General features: G+C 34.2%; 1 protein-coding gene across 34 annotated transcripts in view; it reads right to left on the reverse strand.

Moving 5' to 3' along the window:
- The window catches only part of CAMK2D (calcium/calmodulin dependent protein kinase II delta), a 329,629-nt gene that overhangs the window by 297,206 nt on the left and 7,131 nt on the right, over positions 1-25,292 (reverse strand). Inside the window, exon 3 of one of the 34 annotated variants that reach the window (XM_017847973.1) lies at positions 24,561-25,177. The exons of the other annotated variants lie outside the window; for them this stretch is intronic. Coding sequence (XP_017703462.1) covers positions 25,132-25,177 — 46 coding nt within the window. The 3' untranslated portion in view covers positions 24,561-25,131. Of the gene's footprint in view, positions 1-24,560; positions 25,178-25,292 lie in introns of those variants that run through there. 34 annotated transcript variants of the gene reach the window in all.

The raw sequence follows: 25,292 nt of genomic DNA on the forward strand, positions 1-25,292 counted from the left end.
CCAATACAGTTCTGAAGTTTAACTGCTCCTCTTTTTTTTTTGTTTGTTTGGTTTTTTTTTGTTCGAGACAGAGTCTTGCTCTCTCGCCCAGGCTGGAGTGCAGTGGCGCAATCTCGGCTCACTGCAAGTTCCGCCTCCAGGGTTCACGCCATTCTCCTGCCTCAGCCTCCTGAGTGGCTGGGACTACAGGCGCCTGCCACCTAGCCCGGCTAGTTTTTGTATTTTTAGTAGAGACGGGGTTTCACCGTGTTAGCCAGGATGGTCTCGATCTCCTGACTTCGTGATCCGCCCACCTCAGCTTCCCAAAGTGCTAGGATTATAGGCGTGAGCAACCGTGCCCGGCTTAACTGCTCCTCTTGATGTAAGGAAGAATAGCTCACTCACTTTCACATGAGATACCCTCTCTTAACACCAAATGCATATTTTCTGAGAATTGATGTTTAAATAGACTTTAAAAGAGAGAAGATACCCTATGTTTGTTAGAGGTAATTGATCAAATACTCTTTGCTCATGAGTTCTTTCTTGTGCATTATTCTGGGCTATGAAATAAATGAGAGATAATACCATGTATGCAGATGGAAAGACTACATAATTAATAGGTTCATTCTCACAAAATTAATCTAGAGATTCAATGCCATTCAAACAGACATCAGGACAGGTTATTTTTTAAAGAAATTGACAACTGTCTAAATTTATATAAAAATGAAAGAAGGTCAGATAGATAAAACTAGCTTGAAAAAGCATGAAATGCACTTCCTGATTAAGTGACAGTAAACAAGACAATGTGATATTGGCATGAGAATACACAAATTTATCAGTATAGTGTCCAGAAACTCACTCACACATACATAGCCAATTAATTTGAAAAAAGCACTAAAACAATTCAATAGGGAATAATAGATGTTGGAACAACTGGAAAAACATGAAAAAACAAAAAAAAAAGAACTTTATCCTTTACCTCATAGTATACACAAAAGTAAATTCTACATGAATCAAAGACTGAAATCTAAAGCTAAAGTCAATCTTCTAGAAGAAAACACAAGAGGAAATTTTTTGTAACTATGAAGCAGGCAAAGATTACTTAGGAAAGAGAAAGCAGTTAACTATGAAAGACAAAACAAATTGGACTTCAATCAATATTAAATATTTCTACTCATCAAAAGACACACTACTAGAGAAATGAATAGGCAAACCACAGTTTGGAAGAAAATATTTGTAATACATATATCTGACAAGAATTTGTATCTGGAATATACAAAGAATTCTTAGAAATCAGCAATAAAAATCCAAATAATACACATTTTTTAAAAGGCAAAAGTCTTAAATACTTCAAAAGAAAAGGCATACAAATGGCCAATAAACACATTAAAAGGTACCCAACATTGTTTGTCTTTACGGAAATGCAAATTAAAACCACAGTGAGATACCAGTTCACACTCACTACAATGGCTAAAACAAAGACTGACAGTACCAAATGCTGGTATGGATATATAGCAATTGCAATGCCCATACATTGCTGGTAGGAAATTGAAATGGTACAACCACTTCAGAGAACTGTTTGGCAGCTTCTTAAAAAGGCAAACATACATCATACCTTACAATCCATAAATTCTACTCCTAAGTATTTACCCAATAGAAATGAAAACATATTCTAGTACATAAATGCTCATAGATGTTTTATTCATAAAATTGCTAAGAACTGGAAACAATCTAAATGTCCCTCAAAAACAGGTGAAATGGACCTATACTGATATAATAAAATACTACTACTCTTCAGTCATAAGAAAGAATAAGCAATAAGTAACAACACAGATGAGACTCCAAAAATTATGGATTGTTTTATTCCATTCACATGAAGTCCAAGAAAAGGCAAAACTAGCATATGGTGATAAAACCAGATAGTAGTCTGCAGAGTAGGAGGATGTTGGGGGAAAACTGACCAGAAGGAGCATGAAGGAACATTCTGTAGTGCTACAAACATTCTGTATTTAATTTGGGGAGGTAGCTACATATGTGTATGCAACTGTGAAAATCCACTGAATACATTTAAGATCTGTGCATTTGATTATATGTAAGTAGTTTCTCAATAAATGGTATATTAGTTTTTTTTAAGGTTTGAGTTGTGGTATCAGAAAGAACTAGGTTCAAATTCTGATGCATACTTTTTTATCTTTGTTACCTTGGGAAGTTCTTTAACTTCTCAGTCCCCTGGTTTTCTTATTTTTATCATAGAAATAATAACAGCACATATGTCACAGGATTTTTGTGAAGATCAAATGAGATAATAGACAGAAAACACTTACTATAGTGCAAGAGAGTCTACTTATAAAACCTTCACTATTAATTCATTATTAATAAAAGTCTCCCAAAGAACAGTCCTAATACAATGACAGCTAAGTACACATGCAATTCTCTACCTAAAACTAATTTCTTGCCACAGTAGCTTACAACAAAAAACCTCTTATGGCATTGTAATTACTGTTTTAAAAAAGTGATATTTGTAAAATTGCTTTTAAATGGACAATGGAAAGACACAGGATTGAATCTGCAGCCACAATAACAGTAGACTATATATTAACAAACAACCTCCCGTCTAAGTCATCATCATCATCTCTTTCCTGCACTATTTCAATAGTCTCCTAACTAGTTCCACAGTTCTTAATCTTTCCTTAGCCTATTACCCTAGGGAAGCCAGAACAATTTTTAAATTTTGATCATGTTATGTCCCTGCTTAAATTTGGCTGACCATGCTCTTAAGATAAAATCCTAAGATAAAATCTTATCTTAAAATCTTAAGATAAGACTTAAAATCTTAAATCTTAAGATAAGATTTTAACAAGATTTTAACAAGATTTCTCTTAACAAGAGAAATAAATTGCTGCTGTTTATAAGCCACCCAGTCTATGGTTTTCTGTTAAAGCAGCTTAAAGAGACCAAGACATATGTATTAACACTCGTACACATCTTAGGTGTATGTTTGTTGTCCATGTCCCACGACTAGATTATAAGGTTTATAAAGATAGAAACTCTTTTGTTCTCCTGGTATATTCAGTTCCTAAAAAACAGTAAGTGCTCAACAAAGTTGTTATATTAATTAATGAATTCACAAGGTTGACTACAACTCTTTAACTTTTCAGATCGCATTAATAGCGAATTCATTTCAACAACATACTTATTGTCAATTTTTTTTCTAAGCTCCTCATTTTATGGTTCTGTTCACTTCTTGTTTTCATGTATTGTGTTTCAATAGTAGTTTCTTCAAAGTAATATGATGAATTAAAATGAGAGCAGTAAGGATAGGAAGTCTCCTGAGATGAAATAATTTTATATCCAGAGCAGAAACGTTTTCCTGTATTTTCGAGATATTTTAAGGTACTCATAGAGAGTATTAACCATATATCCTATAAAAACGTTTACTATAGGTAGAAAGACATCTTCTACCAAACTGCAATGTACACATATTTTTAGAGAAACATTTACACTGAATATCAGGTTTATCAAGGACCAAACTACAAAGGAACCAAAATCATATCATTCACATAGCCAAGCCTATGACTGAGACATTTTGCACCATACAAAACTTTTTTTTACCCCAACTCACGGAAATTTAGGGCCTTATAATTCCTTCACCTGGCTATAGAAAAGAATGAAACTGTTACTGTTTAAATTACTTCCCTCACAGCAACTTTCTTCCACTTGCTCATTGGTTCAACTCACTGACTTGACTCTCCTTCTGTAGAGTGAATGCATGACTTGACTTTTTCTACCTTTGTTTATTTTTATATCACCTGTGCACACAATATACCAGGTACCACATTTTACATCTTTTCTCACCAACTTATACAATGGCTATAGGACTTACCACTGAACTAGTAGAGTCTTGTAACCAGAAACACAAAGTCACTTATTTAGCAGTTACTTTGGCATCACATATTTCAAATGAAACTCATAAAACCCTCAGATTTTATTTGTCATTCATTTCAATATTCACCAGCTGAATATTTTCAAGAAGTGCTAGTGAAAAGCCAAACTGAGTGACTAGCATTTCCACCTCTCTCCCATATATCTGCTCTTTCACTAAAGCAACAGGAAAATCAAAGATATGCCACAAAGTAAAACATAGATAATGGACATAAAATAGAACTAAGGGTTAGGAGAACTAAGAAGGTCAATGACCGCAGGCCATTCATTTTATAACTCTGTGTATTAGCATTCCCGGGTCTAAAAAGGCACTCACCAAATCTTCCCTAGTTATTTCTCAGGCTTTCTAAAGAAATAAAATCATAATTGGAAAATAATGTCAAAAGTTTGAGCACTATTCAAATGATGCTGCTGCTATTACTGAGTTTCTGAAGAATCACAAATTAATAGTGCAATAGGTGAAACTATCTTCATAAGCACTATATAACATTATCTTCATTAAACAAGTTTTCCTATCATTTTATTTCCTGATGATGAAAAAACATTTCAAAGTATAAAAGATAATCTAAGCCAGGGTTATCGCTATTTTTTCTTTTTCTTTCTTTCTTTCTTTTTTTTTTTTTTGAGACAGAGTCTCATTCTGTCCTCCAGGCTGGAGTGCAATGGCATGATCTCAGCTCACTGCAACCTCCACCTCCCAGATTCAAGCGATCCCCTACCTCAGGCTCCTGAGTAGCTGGGACTACAGGCATGCAACACTATGTGTCAGCCTTCCAAAGTGCTGGGATTACAAGTGTGAGTCACTGCACCCGGCCTATTGCTCTTTTTATATGGCCCTCTCTCATAAACTTCATTCCTTTTTGTTACGTCCAAAGCTGTATAGAGAAGTAATGTGATTACAGGGCCATAGGAACCAGATCTAGTTCTATGTTAAACACTTTCTGAGTGATGTGAGGTGGGTCATTTCACCCCTTTGGGCCCGGGTTTCTCATCTTTTAAGTTAGGCAACTAGAGTCCAGCAGGTGTCTAGACTCTTGGGACATCAGCACTCTTTTTTTTTTTTTTTAAGAGACAGGGTCTTGCTCTGTTGCCCAGGCTGGAATTCAGTGGTGTGATCATAGCTCAGTGTTGCCTCAAACTTCTGGGCTGAAGTGATCCTCCCACCTCAGTCTCCCAGGTAGCTGAAACCATAGGTATGTGCCAGTATGCCCAGCTAAGTTTTTATTTTTTGTATAGACAGGGTCTCCCTATGTTGTCCAGGCTGGTCTTGAACTCCTGGCCCCAAGTGATCCTCCTGCAAGGGCCTCCCAAAATGCTGGGATTAGAGGTGTAAGCCACCGTTCCCTGTCCTGCACTCCTTTTTAATGTCAAAATATTTGCATTGCCACATGACAGCAGCAGTGTTTCTAATATTATTGGTTGAGCTGTTATGAATTCAGTAAAACTTAACAAATTTGACCTTAATCAAAATGATATTAATTCACTATGATATCAATTACACGATAATTCACATATTTTTACATATTTTAATCGGCATGCATGAATTCAAGACCTCTAGGAGTAAATTCAATGACGAGTCCTGCACTCACAATTTAGGTACTTTATAACTACAGCAGCTTTAAGTCATCTAAGAAGTGTGACTTTTTACATATTATTTAAATAAAAGGAGCTAAATGTGAATTTTCTGTAGCTCCTCTTACTCCCTGAAAAGTTCATGCCTATTCATTTAGAGCTAATAGTTATCTCATCTTCATCTATGCAGCACATCCTATCAAAATATATATATTAGGAATATATATATGCTCTACTAGAAGCACTGTACAATATAAATGAAAAAGACTTAAGATCAGTTATTTCATAATTTCCAAATCTTTTCAAATGAACACGGGGTAAAAATTAATTTAAATATGCAATGAATATAAAATAAAAGAGTTTGCATGGGACAGCTTTAACAAAAAGTTGGCGCCTGGAGAAGTTTTGAAGGGAAAGATGAGGTAGACTAGTGGAGAACTTGAGGGGTTAGAGTTGTATGTGCAGAGACAGAAACTGAAATGATAAAGCAATGTGCTTAATGACTAATAGTGATATTCAGCAAACCAGAATCAGGAATGAAAGAACCATTTAATGCAGCTTCTGAAATGATTTCAAAAGAAATCTTTTGAATACTTTCCTATGTTCTGTAATAACAGTTGTCTTGCATTTATTAAAGGAGTCTTGGTCCTCAGTGTCTTTTCTCCTGAGTAAGCATTTTTACTTCAGTTAGTTTTAAAATGTCTAGGCATGAACACCACAAATGAAAGATCCAGGAGTAACTAGATGCTGTCTAATTTAAAAAACTGTTCTCAGGAAGTGCAAATCCTTTTTTAATTGCTAAACCGAACATCTGGGTTTTTTCTCTACTTCTTTTCAGCCTGTGAGTTAACTGAGTTAAATATCCTCAAAGGGAAATGTCAAGTTATCAAGAATAAGTATGGCTCCAAATTAAATACCAATAATGTTGAAATTATCAGAAATTGATTTGCCCTTCTACTGATGCTTTGATATCACTGTAAAAGCAGATATAGTTACTTAACATGCTTTAATACAAAGATAAAATCCACTTTATTTTTTTAAATACAGAAACATAGACTCTGCTCAAGCATGTAGCTTTTAAATTCTGAAATTACATAAATGGCAGTTTCTTCATGAGTAAACTGTGATACATGTACCTAATTATAATGAGCCTCTTTATAAGGTTATTACTTGACATCTGACTTGTAAAATACATACACAAACCAATTTTGCTCATGACTCAACCATTGGTAAGCCAAAGGGTAGGCCAAATATGTACAAATGAGAACAAGTTTCCATTCTGCCTTTAAGCTAAACAAGAAAAATGTTAATTTTAAGGAAAACATTACTTCCATTTTTAAATATGAGAAGGATTCTCACCTGAGTTCTGTAACAGAATAAAAGAAAAGATATTTTGTTTAAAATTCTCTTGTTGAAAATATGTTTTAAATAATAGGGGTAGTTGATGTGTTTTAGCTTTGAACTGAGGGCATAAAATAAAATCTGTGCAATGGAATCCCTAAGAAACACAGAAGATGAAGAGTAATTTAAAAGCTTTGTTCTGAATGTTGGTTATAAGAAATTAGTTCAGTTGTTTCAACTTACTTTTTTTCTCCTTAACTCTTTCTAAAATAAAACATTAAATGGGCATGAAAAACCCTGTGATGATTTTCATTTGATCTGGTTCAGAAGGTACAAATGGAAAGGAAGGTCATAAAAAATACTTCTTGAATCACAATTTACAAATTTACAAAATAATATTCTACTACATTCTAAGGTAGTAGAATGTTTACATTGTTCTTTTTTATTCCTATAGTAACTTTTGGATTTATCCACTTCAAAATAATTTTCCAAATAGATGGCATATACACAGATTACTTAACAAGCATGTAAATCAAATAGTTCAAATTGTTCAGTGTTATCTGTTGACAACAAGAGAGTGGGAGGTCCAAGCACTAATGCCCAAGCAGCTTCCTTATTTCAAGAACTAGCTGACAGCCTAGCTAGACTAGTTATTAAAATGACAACACTTTCACAATCAAGATACAACAAATTTGAAAGGCTGATGGGAAAACATTTTACTGTGTTCATCTCTCTCTAAATGCAATATATGCCTTCATATTAATACAAAGTAAAAACCAAAAGAAAAAGTATAATATGACCATTCCACTTAATCTTTCTAAAGTGTCTCAAAAAATTTTTTAAACCATTTACTCCTAACATTAGGAAAAATGCGAAAAAAAAAAAAAAAAGCAGAAAAATCAACCCAAATGCATCTAAAATATTTACTATCTTATATGCAAACTTCTAAATTTATAATCACCAAATGAGCTAAGACAGATACGGAAATATTTCAAGAACATTAAAAAGTAAAAAAACACAAACAAGACACAATAAAATGCTTGCCCCTGCACCGAGAAACTACAATATCAATAGCCATGATAATAAGCCCCAGTTAGAAAAGCTACAACGCAAATACATACAAAAATTCTGCCTTTTACAGACTTGTACAGGCAAGCATGGTGGCTCACACTGTAATCCTAGCCCACTTTGGGAGCAAGGCAGCCTGTTCACTTGAGTCAGGAGTTTGAGACAAGCCTGCCAGACATGGCAAAACCATCGTCTACAGAAAAAAAAAAAAAAAAAAAAAAAAAAATACAAAAATTAGCGGGCGTGGCTGCTGTGCTGGCTGTTGCCGCCTTGTGGTCGCAGCAACTCGTAGGCTGAGGTGCAGATCTCTTGGCAGAGGTTGCCCAGTGAGCTGAGACTGCACCACTGCTACTCCAACCTGGAGCCTGACAGAGTGAGACCCTGCTCTCAAAAAACAAACAACATAACACAATTTGACAATAACACACTATGTATAACTACAGACATTAAAAAGATATTATATGTGCTTATAATTTACAGTGTTTCATAATAAATCACTGCATTCTTACAATAACTGAGAGATGCACAGGATGAAGAGTTATGTATTTCTAGCTCTAGTAATAAAATAACGTTCAAAAAATTAAAACATACGCTAGGAATTTAAAGAACAGCAATTTTGTAAGAAACAATAAGGTGCCTCAGAATTTTTGTGCGCATTTAATGTGAACAATTTGGAAGAAAGCAAAAACAAAAAGGAGACTAGAGTAGCCAGCATAAAAGCCAAATGGCATTAAAGTATAATTGTATACAAGATATATTATCATGTCCATCTTTGCAAATGCGCAACAAAAAATAAGAATTTTCCATAACTTCTACAAAAGACCAGCTACCTAATACTTGAACATCAGATTAAAATAAAAAAAAATATCCTCTTGTTTATCCTCGTTGTTGGAGCCATCAGAGAGACTTAAAAAGCCTCCATCATCTTCATATGACTACTCAGCAAGGAATATAGATGGGAAATCCTTTACAAAGAAGTATGCTAATCTACAACCACATACTGAATTTGAAATCTAAGACCTACACTTTCAAATAGAAATAGCCACCTGACTCACTAGTAGAATAAAAAGGCCGGGCCGCGGTGCCTCAAGCCCTGTAATCCAGCACTTTGCGGAGGCCCGAGACGGCGTATTACAAGGTCAGGCAGATCTAAGACCATCCTGGCCCTAACATGGCTGAAACCTCGTCTCTACTGAAAAATACAACAAAACTAGCGGGTGAGCGTGGCAGGCCCCCCTGTAGTCCAAGCTACTTGGGAGGCTGAGGGCAGCGAGAATGCCCGTAAACCCTGAAGGCGGAGCTTGCCCAGTGCAGCTGAGATCCGGCCCACTGCCACTCCAGCCTGGCGCCGACAGAGCCGAGACGCCGTCTCAAAAAAAAAAAAAAAAAAAAAATAAAAAAAAAAAAAATTCCACCCAGTAACATCTCCACAACTATATAAAAGTGTATTTGATGTTACTGCCATCTTAAAATCAATTCTTCCAAGTCATCCAACTTACTCCAATCCAACTTTTAGATGCTATTCTTCAATGCTGGTATATTTTGAATACAGTTTTACTATATCTAGTGTTAGACAATGAGTGTACAAAGAAACATATTAAACCCTATAACCTTCAACTAGTTAGTCCCAGAAACCAAAACTGTGCATATCATACTTCAATATTTAAAATATACTAATGTAGAAAGGCAACTTACTACAAAAGCTAATCAGCTGGATTTCATCAAAGTTTGTTTTTGTTGTGTTGTATTGTATTGTTTTAAATCAAGTGAAACACAGGAAGAAGCAGATAATGCAATGGCATGTATTCCACATTAATATCTTTCTAAATTAGTACTCATAAAAGTTTAATGAAGTTTATAGATTCCCTGCAAGTCTAGGACATTGACAGCACCCCATATCACTGCAATGCAATGTACAGGGTATTTCATATTTGAAAACATAACAAACACTATGGCCTTTCATTCATATTAAAACTAATATGATAAAACTAGTTAAGTGAAAAACAATTACAAAAAACAAATGAAGGGCTAAAGAAAAAATGTATACTACAAAGCTGAAAGTTTAAAAAGGCAAAAATATCCCTCTGGTTCCTCATGATTCATTAAATCACATTATCATACACTAAGAACTCAAAATATAAATGAGAGTTCAGAACTGGCAATGTCGAGTTCATCAGAATATCCAATATGCACATTATGAAAAATTCCATCTTTCCCTTCAGGTAAATAAATATGCATCATGATGTATACTCCAACTTCTCTATTTATGTCATAGAACATTCAAAGTAAGCAGTTTACAACATAATAATAGTATTTGGGGGTAAAATGATCTTGCACTTTCCTGTGTACAATAAAGAAATCAAAATTATAAACTCTATCAGTGATACCCTTTCTTTTCATTTCATCCAATTAGAATGTTCAATTTAATAATCATATATACCTTTGTGTGTATATATATATATATATAAAATAATCATATATACCTTTTGGACAAATCCAAAAAATCTTGACTGTTAACAATTGCCAAAAGATAGAAGCAACCTACGTGTTCATCAACAGATGAATGAATAAACAAACTGTGGTATATACATAAAATGAACTATTATTCAGCCTTAAAAAGAAATAAAATTCTGATGCATGCTATAATATGGATAAGCTTTGAAGATATGCAAAGTAAAACACATGAGACAGAAAAAGACAAGTAGTGTATGCTTCCACATACATGAGGTACCCAGAGTAGTCAAATTCACAGAGACAGAGTGAAAGGGTAGTTGCCAGGGACTGAGGGGAGAGAAGAATAGAGAGATATCACTTAATGAATATAGAGTTCTAGTGAGGGAAGATGAAAAATTTCTGGAAATAGATATTGGTGACAGTTGTACAACGATGTGAATGTACTTAATGCTACTGAATTGTACACTTAAAAACAGTTAAAATGGTGGATTTTATATTACAAATATTTTCCATAATATAAAAAAACTTTATTAACTGCATCTATCCTTCACTGTCCTTTATATTTTCATTAAGGTATAATAGCATTTTTACAATGCTTTAGTAAACATTTCGTATCGTCTGGTTGTGAATGTTTATCTTTAAAGATAGCATTTCTTTATAATAATAAAATTGGAACTAGATCCAAAACAAAACATCAAGCTCTCTAGTAAATGAGAATATGGATTGGGAAGGAGTGAAGAGATCTCATTTGGGTCAATGAATGTAGGCAAGGTCTAGAACCACTCATTTTAATTTTAACTTGTTCTCTCCATCCGGAAAGCCATAGTCACATGGTAAATATGCGCCTAAGACAATGTGCCTTTCAGGTTTCCTCATTATTTCTCACAACTTCAAAATAGGCTTCTTCAAATCACAATAAGTCAACCAAACTGCCTACGGTCATCTTGCTAAGGTTAGAAATCAAAGTTTCCAATCATCTATAAAAGAAGTGATAAATCACAGTTTTGTATAGCACAACCCCACAAGAATGAGTGAAGAATCTAAATATGTTCTTTGAAAAAAGAAAAAAAATTGTGAGAAAAAGTAAGTTAGATGAAATAATAAACTCCTATCTATAAAAATCACTATACTTAGTCCTCTGATGGTTCTGCCTAAAGAAGACCTAAATGTTATACAAGATGGTCTGTAAATGTTCCCTTCCAATCCATCCTCCACAAATAATGGTTTCATGCAGCTGTTTAAATATACCCATATGAAAACCCACAAGGGAGAAAGAATGTGTGGGAAAGTTGAGCAGTCTCATATTTCCAGTAGACTTACCAACCTGATTTTTTTTTTAAATGAAAATAGGATATTGCACAATGAGTGAATGCAAAAAATGTTTTTAATGTGTTATTATCCTCTTTAGTGGATTCTGGCAAAACATAATTCTGGCAAAACATAACTTTTTATGGTTCCTGTATCTCCTTCTTAAGAATCCTGTCTATGTATGTATATATCTCCATATACTAAATATATCACTAAAAATACAATGAAATAATATTAGTATATATTCACCACTCAAATATTAAGGGAAATTTTCCCAATATGAATTTTCCCACGTCATTGAAAATTTTGGGGGAAGAGTCAACTCTGAAAGGCTTTAAAAGGATATTAATCCAGCCTAGTTTTAAAAATTAATTGAAGCGTTTTATAAATGATGTAATATGGGGAACAATATTTACTAACTCACTTGGAAATATACATCAAATTTTAAATAAATACAAAAATAAATAACACATCCCACAAATGGGTTTTGATTTGTAAAATAAATATTAACTGTGAATTCAAATATTCCTTCAAAAAATACTTTCTTTGTTCTTTTCAATTCCTTACTGTTCAGAACACTTAGAACAACAGTGTAAATGGAAATACTTCATAGATGTGTTAATCTTGTTCTGTCAGGCAGATCAAGAAAATACAATGCTGCAAAAGAACTGAAATTCAACATTCAAATTTCACTGGAAAGAAAGGCAGGGTGTTGCATTATTAGGTCTTCAATGAATCCTAAATGTACTCTTCAATTTGAAAGATTAAAATGGAAACTTCACACTGACCATCAAACTAACCCCAGGTTTTAGTGAAAGACAATTTCAATCTACTTCTCCTCAGTCCTCAGACCCCTATTAATCCCAAGCACAGCTTCCTACCCCAAAAGCAAAAGCCTAGCAAATTTTATGCCAGTGTCAATAGGCTGTGGGTATCTGCCACAGCCCAGCAAGTAATATGCAAAAACAGGCACTCGCCAACAAAAGGGGAACAGGAACGGGTGGATCCAGTATGAGACTTAAAAAACTTTCCACTCAATTAAAAGAAAAATAGCCATCCACATCAATAGTCTAACAAAAGTCTATGATACGAATAAAGCTCCCATGCCAAATTCTTTCTAGTAATAATTGACATGAGTAAAGAGATCATTCAATAATAGGTTGATGTTTCTTTGACATGAAATAGATGTTTCTTTCAACTCCGGGCATAGTTAATTTAAAATCATGGTTAAATAAAAACTTTCCTACATGATATAATACTTCTTCTCATTCACAAAGTGAAAATGGTCATAATCTACTTTCCTATTCTGAAACTCAACTTCCATGTCCTGTTTTTTCAACTTTTATTTTACATTCAGGGGATATTGTGCAAGTTTCTTACAAAGATACACTATGTGATGCTGAGATTTGGGGTATGATTGAACCCATCACCCAGGTACTAAGCATAGTACCCAATGAGCAGTTTTTTAGCCCTTGACCCCTTCCATCCTCTTCACTCCATTTCCTTTTCACACTTTAAAATATCTAAACTATTGCAAGTTCCTTGGCTATTAATTATATGCACATGTGTTATAATGCAAATTCATCTGTTTAGTAATAATTGATTCCTATACTATACTATGGAGTACTATCTTATAAACTGTTTCCTTTGTATTTCTTGAATATGTGTATGTACAGTATTTCCTCCATTCCTAGGTATATCTCAAGAGAAATAAAAACTTGTCTACACAAAAAACTTGGACATAAATGTTCACAGCAGCATTAGTCAGAATGGATAAAAAGTAGAAATAACCCAAATGCCCTTCAGCTGATGAACTGATAAACAAAATGTGGTATACCCATATAATGAAATATTATTTAACAATAACACGTGCTATACTATGGATGTACCTTGAAAGTATTATGCTAGGTGAAAGAAGCCAGTCAGAAAAAAAAAAAAAGTTCACATTGTATGATGAAATGTTCAGAATAAAATCTATAGAGACAGAAAGTAGATAAGTGGTTGCCTGGGTTTGAGGGAGAGGAAGAGGTAAGAATGATGAATCATTGCTAATAGGTAAGGGGTAATAAATCTCACATTTAAGCCAAGACCTGGACTCTTGATTTCCCACTTCAATCGTAGTATACTCTACTTTTCCCCTTCTCAGTTACAGTGCCACCATTTGACAGTTGGTTTGACTGGTAATCATCTATTAGTAGATCTAGTAGTAGATCAAGTAGTCATGCCTCCTCACTTTCCCTCACACCTCACAACCTTTCCATCAGCAAGTACTAAATTTCTTCCTCGAAAATCCATCCTTCTCACTACTTCTAATGTCACCTTCACATCTCCCATAGACTGCAAGAGTCTCCTAACTATAGGAGTCTCCTAACTATAGGAGTCTCCTAACTATAGGAGTCTCCTAACTATAGGAGTCTCCTAACTATAGTAGTCTCCTCTTAATTCAGTTTTGCTTTCTGAGGTTTCAGCAACCTGCAGTCAACCACAGTCCAAAACTATTAAGTGGAAAAATTCCAAAATAAACAATTCATAAGTTTTAAATTGCATGCCATTCTGAGAAGCATGATAAAATCTTGTAACACCCAACTCTGTCCAGCCCAGGATGTGAATCATCCCTTTGTCCAGTGGATGCACATTGTTTATGCTACCCTCCTGGCAGCCATCTTAGTTATCACAGACTGCTGCAGTATCACAGTGCTGTGGTCAAGTAACCCTTATTTTACTTAATAATGGCCCCAAAGTGCAAGAGTAGTGATACTGGCAATTGGAATATGCCAAGGAGAAGCCATTAAGCAAAGGAAGCTTTCACTTCCTTTAAGTGAAAAGATGAAAGTTCTCCACTTAATAAGGAAATAAAATAATGTGTATGCTAAGATCTATGGTAAGAATAAATCTATCCACAAAATTGTGAAAAAGGAGAAAAAATTTATGCAGTTTTGCTGTCGCACTTCAAACGGCAACAGTTACATGCACAGAATAACTTTTATTATAGTATATTATTATAATTGTTCCATTTTATTAGTACTTGTTCATCTCCTACTGACTAATTTATAAATTAAACTTTATCATATTTATGTATGTATAGGAAAAATACAGTATATATAGTTTTGTACAATCTGTAGTTTCAGACATCAACTGGGGGTCTTAGAATGTATCCCCCATAGATAAGGGGAGAGAGACTACTATAGTCTTGCTTTCACTCACACTTGCTTACAATGTATTCTCCATATGGCAGCTATAGAGATATTTTTTAAAACAAAATCCTATCACATTACTTCCCTGCTCCACATCCTTAAATGGTTTATCAATGCATTTAAAATAAGATCCAAATTCCTTAACTTGGCTAAAAGACTACATAATCCATCCCCTGTCTACCTCCCAACATCATCATGTACTTCTCTCCTCCTTGCTAATTACATTCCAGCCACATTGACTTTCTTTCTACTCCTGTGCAAGCTCACTGTCACCTTAGTCCTTTGGCCTGGAATGTTCTTTCTTCGTATTTTCTCATGGTTTGCTTCTTCTCATCATTAATGCCTCAGCTCAAATGCTTCATCCTCAGCTCTATCTAAAGTAACTCCAATGAGGTCATTATCTAATTTACAGCCCTTCTATATTTTCTTTATAGCACTGCATGGTACTTATCTATCCAAATGCCTTTAGCCATGTCTCTCATCTTAACTCTGTTTACCAATCTACCCCCAGAATCAAGAACTGTGCCTACACATAGCAGCTGCTCAATAAATATTTGTTATAGATGAGTAAATGAATGAACAAATAAATGATGACTGACATAATGAGGACAATATAAGACATGAGAGCCCTTGGGAACCAGATAAACAAAGTCCAAGGGTTACAAAATTTTCAGCATAAAAAATATCAAACTTTCCTTATTAGATAAAAGCTAATAACCAGGGAAGGTACAAAGTAGATGTCTTCTGGAACTTTGAAGTCTGAACTCAAGAAACTGTTTTGTTTGTGAGAAATAGTGTGATAGAGAAGGGAAAAATCAGGAATAATTGGATTTTAAACATCAATAGTAATAGTAATGAGAGAAGAAATGGGCAAAAGAATAATAAAGTGGAAAAAACCATTTTATGTAAAAAGAAAAAATGACATCAAACACCCACTAAGGACACCTACTTCAATAACAATTATTGAGTTCATTTTTTTTTTTCCCTCAGGGAGCAAAGTAAGCCTTTGTAGTGAACTTGGAAAAGCAAATTTTAAAAGAGACAGACTTTTTTAAAAAGCATTAGGAATACCAATGGCTTTTGGGAAAACTTACCAAACCAAAAGTCCCAATCATCACAGTCACTAAACCAGAGACATATAGATAGGAATGTAAGCAAGGCACAATAAATAGAATATTCACGATGATGAACCATATTCAACTTTGGTAATATGACATCCAGGATGAACCAACTTATGTTTTCATAGCATGTACTACCTATTTCTGATCTATGATAATTTTTATCTATAAATAGTACTTTCCTACTGATAAGAACTATGTACAACCCTGAGCCATCAAAAGGTGCCTGTTGAGTCCTTTGTTTATGCAGAAAAATGGAATGAAATTGAAAAGTAATAAGGGAAACTTAGATTGTAAATTAAAGATTTCCCAGGTTTCACTTTCAGATAGAAAAAGAAATATACTACTGAACATTCCAAAATGACATCATTCTGGCAGTTATTCCTAGAGCATAAATTTGATTTTCAATTTTTTTGCTTTCTAACTGCCTCCCTCACCTCAACTCTCTGCTAGATGCAACCTGGAAGGAACATAATAGAATGACAATATTAAGGGTTTTGCTATTAGCTAGTTTGGGTTTATATTCGAGTTGTTCTATTATTACTAGCCATGTGAATTAAGAAAAATTAATGTAAACAAAAGATACCTTTCTCCTTAAATCTTTTAAAAATGCCAGAATCTCTGCAGTTTCACCTTGCTGAGCCATAGGTTCTGGGAGTCATTTTTGGACACTTTGGTGCTAGATTCAAGGCCTGAAGCTGCTAATGATTCAGGTTGTTACTACTACTGCACAATGCTCTTGGTTGCCTCCTTTCTACAATCTCCAAAGACCATCCAACTTCTCAACCTCACTTCTATTTCTCTTCTTCTCAGCAGAACTGTAACTGTCCTCTTCGCCACCTCAAAACCTTTCAGTATGTGCTGTTTTCTCACTCTCTTGCTGCTCGCTGAGGAAAAAGAATGCATTTTCCCTAAACTAATTTCTTCTCACTCATGCCCACAACCTCCTCAACTGTGCTCAATAAATACTACCCTCTTTCCTTGCATTATCAGTCCTTCCCTTCCTTACTTAGTCTTTTTCCTCTTCTTTCAAATAAGCTTTGGTTTTATTTATCCCCAAAGTTAATTCCCTTGACCTGACAAATCCCTGGAATTACTCCCAACTCTCTTTTTCTCTTTTTTCTTCCCCTCCGCCTTTTTTTTTTTTTGAGACGGAGTCTTGTTCTGTCGCCCAGGCTGGAGTGCAGTGGAGGGATCTCGGCTCACTGCAAGCTCCGCCTCCCGGGTTCACGCCATTCTCCTGCCTCAGCCTCCCAAGTAGCTGGGACTACAGGCGCCCACCAGCACACCCGGCTAAATTTTTGTATTTTTAATAGAGACGGGGTTTCACCGTGTTAGCCAGGATGGTCTCAATCTCCTGACCTCGTAATCCGCCCACCTTGGCCTCCCAAAGTGCTGGGATTACAGGTGTGAGCCACCGCGCACAGCCACCTGTGTATTCATTAATCATAAGATGATAGCGTTTGGGAATCATTTTATTCCTTCATGTATTCAATAAATACCTGTGGTGGGTGCCAAGCACTATCTTGACAACAGGCATTCAAGCAGTTAATAATGTCAGTACCATTTTTAGACATCTTAGTTTTGGATTTGAGCAGAAACCTATGAAGTTTTTTAAACAGTCATTAATCCATACTGCAACTACAGGAACTACCTTTTCTTATTTATAAATACAAACTGGATTGTCTAGTGCACTTTAAAGTACTAGCTGATTTTTTTTTTTTAATTTCTAATTATCCTCCAGTCCTTTATTTTCTACTTAGTTACTCTTAACTTTTTGTATTGCCCCAAGGCTCACTAAAACAAAATATGAGTTAGGAAAGAGGTTAATTATTCCTCTCTTATCACCTGTTCATTTCAAATACTTCAGTGTTGTAAAATTCCATAATCTGCCTTATTTAAGAACCTCCAACAGCTCTTGCTATACTTAATGATTCATTGGAAGAAAAAATTCCCATTCTTTTCATCCGTTTTTGCATGCTTTCATAAAACTCTATACTTGATAAGTTGATCACCAAGAGTTAGAAAGTGCTTATCTCAAGTTCAGTCTTTATTGGTACTTTCAAATATTCTGGCTTCTCATGAGTATTTTTTCATCATATCCTTTGAAACTTGTTTTCTTCCTACCTATCTCTCAGTCCAAAACTGATTCTTTTGGAAAGCCAATTCAAACATCAGCTCCTCTAGGACGTTTTCCCTGACCTCTCATCAACCCAACAGTTGTTTCCTACACCTCAGAACCCAGTAAACTCTCCCATTGTTAGATTTATCAACCTGAGTGGTAATTTTACTTGACTTTACGTCTGTTCACCTTGAAAGGAGGGACTTTTGTCCTTTGTACCTTCATTTATCCGGCACCTAGCAGAAGGACCAGAACATGGTGAATAAGCATTTTTTGTTAAATTGGAATTGAAATTTAGAATCACACTCCTTAAAATTCAATTTCTCGCTCGCATACTTTGTCATTGGTGGAAACGTACAAAATTTACAGGAAGTAATTAGGCAAGAAAAATTTCGATGACATTTAATCCTCTAACCCATCAATTCTCCTCTATGAATATTTCCTAAGAAACTAATCAGAACTATAAAAAAAAAGTTATACAAAAGAATGTTTATAATAGTGCCAGTCATCATAGCAAAAAGCAAAATTTTAAAAAAAATACTAAGAATACCAAAATAATTAATTGGTGTTCTAGTCACTTAGTGAAGTATAAATCACTTATTAAGAATTCAAAAGATTTGTAGTACATAGGGAAATTTTATAATTTTAAGTAAAAAAGCAGGACACAAAATTGTACTATTTTAGTCCAGTATTCTAAAGAAAAAGGAAGTGACAAAATGTTAACAGTGCTTGTTTGGGGGAAATGAACTACAAATGTGTCTTTCCCTCATTCTATTTTCCATATTTCCCCAAATTCTGTAATTAGAATATATTTTATGATATGATTATTTTAAAATGTATTTATACAAAACTGTAATAAATAAATATTTATTTCAGAGGTATGTCTGAAGTTTGTAATTCTCTCTATACCTAAAATATTAATATTTAGTATTAAAGCATATAAAATTCATTTTATCAAAGTAATAAAATATTCATCATGGATACAATTTCTACAAAACTGCCAAAATGTACACCTGCACTAATTCCCCAAATCACTATTGCCACTATGACTAAAGTCTTTAAGTCATCATTTAAAAATATGATAGGAATATTTTTATGAAAAGAATATTTTCTCATATGTAAGAGCTATAAATAGAATGTAATATATAACATTAAATATATTGGACTAGCTATCAGAAATATGTCTCTAATTTAGTATATATATTAGCACTGTAAAGCTATAGAATTATGAACCATCCCCCCCCGCCCAGTGTCTTGCAACATATCACACAAGAAATTTCCTTGAGGAGAGAACACAAGTGCTTTTCAACATATAAGAGCCTTCCAATACAGAAACAAGTACACTCTCTCTCACCAAATTTCTCAGCGACAGACACAGCAGTTGAAACAGCTAGCCTCTAACTGCCTTTACTAAAAAAATCAAACATCCTCTAAGCAAATAACATCCATGATATGTACATCTAAAACTCTATAAAGTGTCACCATACTGCTTAAAAATGAGCTTTGTCAAAAAATAAACGAAAAAGTAAGTAATCAGTTACCTCTGTAGAATGGATCAAAAATTTTTTAAACTCAAACATGTTAAAATAATTTAATCATGACATGAGTCTGGAATTATTAAAGTGGTGCTGATGGACACATAGACCATGAGAACGTTAGCCCTCATTAATGAGCCACTTTATAATACATGGTTTTAAAAAAAAGCAGCAATAAGAATTTGCAAGTAGTTGCTCAAAAAGAAAATACTGAATTATACAAAACTGTTTCCAATAAAGCAGAATTTGTCATGACAGAACTTATGAAATAATTTGTGAATTAGAAATTAATTTATAGAATTATTGTATGCCATTTGACATGAAGATGAAGTCTTAGTCAATTTTCATTTACTTTGCCAGTCATAGGTTTCTCTTTGAAGCACGTCTATTTCAATATATAGAATCTTACTTGGTCATGCAATTATTTGTCCATTTATCCAACAAACATTTACAAGTATCTGCAATATTAATTACTGTGCCAGGCACAGACTGAAGATAAACTAAGAAACGTCACCAAATGCCTGAAGGCCACAACATGTATGACTGCAATACAAGGGGAGAAATCTGGCAAGCTCCATAAGATATGAAAGATCTATTGAAAGGACAAAGAAGGAGATAACAATCTCTCTGGCTAGAGAAAGTAAGGAGAGGTGAGAGAAGAAGGTAGAGACCACGGAGGAGGCAGCACCTGAACTGGATCTTAAAGGAGAGAGTACTGCAACAGTACCAGGTGTACTCACTCCCTCAGGAAGATAGAGCAGGCTCCCTGTGAACAGGCTGCCTACTCCCTTCTTTAGCAGGTTCACCTAATTTATTCAAAATACAACCTCACACATCAATCTTTTCAGGAAATATGTGAGACCAACCTCCCTGAGCCTGTCTCTGCATGCTCTCAAAGGCCCTGTGCACGCGTCTATCACAGCCCTTTCACAAACTTTACTAAATGCCAGGCTGTCATCCATACTCATAGGCCAGGAAATACTTGAGGAAGAAACGTCTTTCACCTCTGTATCTCTAAAACGTATCAAGTTGCCCAGCACAGCGAGTGCTAAAAGATCTAATGATGTACTGAATAAACAAATAAAAAATGTGCAACTATCATCTACCAAACCGATTTAGGAGGCTATCTAAAAGAGTTGAAGCAGCCAGGCACAGTGAGTGGCTCATGCCTATAATCCCAGGTCTTTGAGAGCCTGAGACGGGGGGATTGCTTTACAGCCAGGAGTTCAAGACCAACCAGCCTGGGGAACACAGGGAGACTTTGTCTTCACAAAAACTAAAAACAAACAGCTACTTGGGAATGGTGCCACATGACTGTGGTTCCAGCTACTCAGGAGGCTGAGGCAGAAGGATCACTTGAGCCCAGGCATTGGAGGCTGCAATAAGCTAGGTTCTCACAAATGCACTAGAGCCTGGGTAACAGAGAAACGGTGTCTCAAAAACCAAAACAAAAGAGTTGAAGCAAAAAGAAAAGAGAGTTCAAATTGGGATGGTGAAAAATAAGGAAAAAAAGAAAAAGGTGTTGAGATGGGGTAAGAAAAAAAAATCAGGTATGCTTGAAAGTTTAGGAAAACTATTGTGCCATTGACAGAGGGGTAAGTTGATGAGTCTCCTGGGAATATGCCGAGTTTGGGGCGGTATTACTAACAAATACCACTCAGCAGAAATTCAAATTATCCAGAACATTGCCTCAAAAAAATGCAGAAGTACTTATTTCCTCATCAAAACATCAAATTTTAATTTAAACACTAATAGCATAATGTGGCATATCTCAACTATCCACAATTTCTTTATAAAACAGAAAATTTTGATAAACTTTCACTTACTATATTTACATTTAATGTTACTTTTATATAAGTTATTCATGTTTTATTTCAATGTGTATACATTATCATTAATAAAATTTCGGCCAGGTGCCGCGGCTCACACCTGTAATCCCAGCACTCTGGGAGGCCCACGTGGGTAGATCACCAGGTCAGGTGTTCAAGATCAGCCTGACAAACATGGTGAAATCCCGCCTCTACTAAAAATGCAAAAATTAGCCGGGCGTGGTGGCGTGCACCTGTAATCCCAGCTACTCAGGAGGCTGAGGCAGGAGAATCACTTGAACTTGGGAGGTGGAGGTTGCAGTGAGCGGGGATCGCACCACTGCACTCCAGTTTGGGCAACAGAGCAAGATTCTGTCTCAGAAAGATATATATAAAAATAATTTAAAAAGTTTATCAGACATAGGAAGAAAATAATTTCCTGTTACTAAAAAAAATCAAAATAAATTAAGCATTGCCTATATTTAAGAGAGAGGGTAAAATTATATACTAATATATGAGAAGTAATGCATTTTATTCCACGAGTTTACACATATACCACACAAAATAAAATACAATTTACCTAGAAAATGGGTACATAGATTTATTCTATGAATGACTGATTGGTCCACTGAAATCAGCCAGTTAATTAAAAAACTCCAGGGTATGAATAAAAATAAATATAAAAAAAAAACTCCAGGGTATGAATAAAAATAAAAAGAGGTTTCTCTCCTAAAAAAGTTAGGGATAGGGATTAGCTCTCAGGGAGATACAAGGGATAAGGATCAACAAAAAGCACACAGGTAGCTTCGAAAGTAGGGAGAATGTTCTAGTTATTGGGTGGAGGCTTACTGAGTGCTTATTGTTATAAAATTAAATATATATGATATAATTACATATATCAAATTTTATGCAATAAAAGTTTTAAAATTCCTATGTAATCAACCTAAAGGAAAATAGGAAACCTACTGTAAAACAATTGACTGTATATAAATATTATATCACAATACTTTCTCTATGTACCTTTATATTACTTGCTGCACCTAAGTTTATTTTCCAACAAATATAGAACTTGACAATTTTATATTTTCTTTAAATTGCCACCTTTTGTAAGAATTTGCTACATACAACAATGTTGTTCAAAAGGAAACTACAAAACAACAAAAATTTGTCTTCCATTCTTCACTGGTTAAACAAGATGAACCAGAAGAGTAGAACAGCTTTCTGAGTAGGTTTCTCTGGGATTTGGTGAAGGGCTGAGTTTTTGTTTGCAGTGACAACTGAATCATTTAGAAGAAGTAATCCTAGAAACTTATTGTATAGTGAGATATTTTTAATCAGTTAATGAATTAAGTTTACTAAAATACTTAACTCCCCTTTAACCATTTTCCTACCATTTTATAATAATAACATTTTTCACTATATTGTTTTCCTTCCAGAAGATAGCATGGAGGGACTGTCTGAACCTTCACTTTGATCTTATGTTACAGTAGCATTTAAAAGACTATCTTCTCTCGTAAGTTGGAACTCTAAATGTATTTTCCCAAAGAAATACTCAATTCCCCACACTGCAATGGGAAGATAAAATGTAAGGCATAGTGCTTTGTATGAAGGACTCTGAAGTGTGTAAGAACAGTTAAGCACACACAGGTGAATACAGAGAGGTTAAGATAAGTTCTTTCTAATAGCAATCAACAGGAGGTGACAATGGAAAGAGTCAGACTTTACAGCCAGAGAAAACTGGATTGAAATCCTGACTCTTAATCAGTTACTAATTTTGAGGCCTTATACAAGAGCCTCAGTATCCTTTTTTAAAATGGATATAATATTGTTCTAGGAGGCTGCAGTGTGGGTTAAATAAAACAAAGTATCTTGTAAATATATACCTATTGTCTCATAGAAGGGTCTCTTCAAATAATGGCTACTAATATTTATATTTTTCTAAATTATTATTAATGATGAAGATGGCATTATTGATTTTGGTAGTAATAAACATGGTTCTAAGGAGTTAAAATGAGACTGTAACACCAGAAAAGGGGGTCAGGTAACTAAAAAAACCAATGATGTCACTGTGTCATTGTGTGTAATTACAATGATAGTTAAGAGATTTAAAAGCAAAACCAAACAAACTTAACAAAAAAAGCTGCCCTCTCTCCTCTTCAAACCTGCCAGTTTCCCTATGCTAGAGTAAGAGAAGTTATGGCAGATGAAATGTCTATGATTTCTCCTAAGTATTGCTATATCCCTCTCAACTGGAATTAGAGGAATTTTGTCACTTAAGAAATAGCCTACTTCATTTAAAATAATCTTATTCTAAAAATAACTGTATACTGATAATTACAACAAATTTACCATATGAATAACATAATATTTTGTTATAATCAGATATTTAAACTACTTTGAGCAACTTCCCCAAATCGTTTATTTAGACTCTCGTTTTCGGGTGGGGGGGGTGGTACTTAAGCCCCATCTACATTATAGCTTTCAAAATTTCTTTAAATCAATACTATATGAAAGCCTTTCTTTATATCCCTGGGCAGAAATAATCTTTTCCTCCTTTAAAAGCCCATAGTACTTTATTCATGCTTGAATTGTAATGCCATTTATGTCTTCTATTATGTCTATTTATGTAGATAGCCTTTATTTTTCCTAACAGTGTCCACTGAAATCATTTAATATTTATTAAACACATAAAGTCATGTGAATATACTTAATGATCTATAAAGTGATTTGAAATATAAAGATATGTTTTAGAGTTAAAAAGTTGCTAATACTCCATTTAACGCATTGCAGTGTAGTTTACTAAAAATACTATTGTAACTTAAAATATTTAATACAGCCTCTATGTAAATAATCATTAATTAATTGCCATTGATTAAAACACTACATACATTACACCTCAATAAATGGTGAAGACTGATGTTAAAAAATATACCAACCCCGTCCTAGAGATACTACGAGTTAACCTCAGTATAAGCCCAAGGAAAAGACTTTAAAAATAAATTAAAATTCTAGTTAACAAAAAAGTTAGATGCCCAAGAAAAGCCCAGTACATATAAGATTTCTAGTAATTTGTGATTATTACCATTCAAAAGATCCATAAAAGGTGATATACTGCTAAATTTTAATTTTTATATTCAGTTTATTCAACATTTCAATGGAAATGAGAAGAATTAATCTAATTGTCTAAACAAAGTTCTCACACAATCAGGTAGAGATTTATACTAGTTATTAATATCACAGTACGGCACCTGACAACAACTTTCTTTATTAAGTTTTCTTTATTTAATGAAATACAGAAAAGGATTCTATTATTTCCTGGAAGTGTGGATATACTTTTTTTTTTATTATTTGTATCTCCTAACCAGTTTTGAATAGCAGTAATGTTTTCATTCAACAAAAGAAGAAAATGAATGTTTAATATCAAGACCTATGAAAGAATGTAAATACAATAAACGTAAGTAAAGGATACAAAATAATAAGGATGACACATGCCACTTCTGGGTCCATAACTGAAGAGTTGGGGAGATTCCATGTACAAATATAAAAATGATTTACTAATTTTTTTCTTAAAAAACTGTTCTTGCCAAGAAACCTTCAAATTTTAATTTGTCCAAATTGTTCCAATTTGCCAAATCAATAATGTATAATCAGAACTTAATCCATCTATATAGTTTCGGTTCTACTTCCAATTCAAGACAAGTAACCCTGAAGTTGAGAAATAACAGTACTTTCTTGACTACATGGATGCCAAAAATAAAAGAAAAGTAGCAAGAATTAGTTTTTAACATCCCTTTTATAACATCAAAAGGGTTACTTAGGGATATATATATATATATATATATGCAGATATA

Source organism: Rhinopithecus bieti, unplaced genomic scaffold (genome assembly GCF_001698545.2).
Source record: "Rhinopithecus bieti isolate Rb0 unplaced genomic scaffold, ASM169854v2 scaffold_947, whole genome shotgun sequence".
Taxonomy (NCBI): Eukaryota; Metazoa; Chordata; class Mammalia; order Primates; family Cercopithecidae; genus Rhinopithecus; species Rhinopithecus bieti.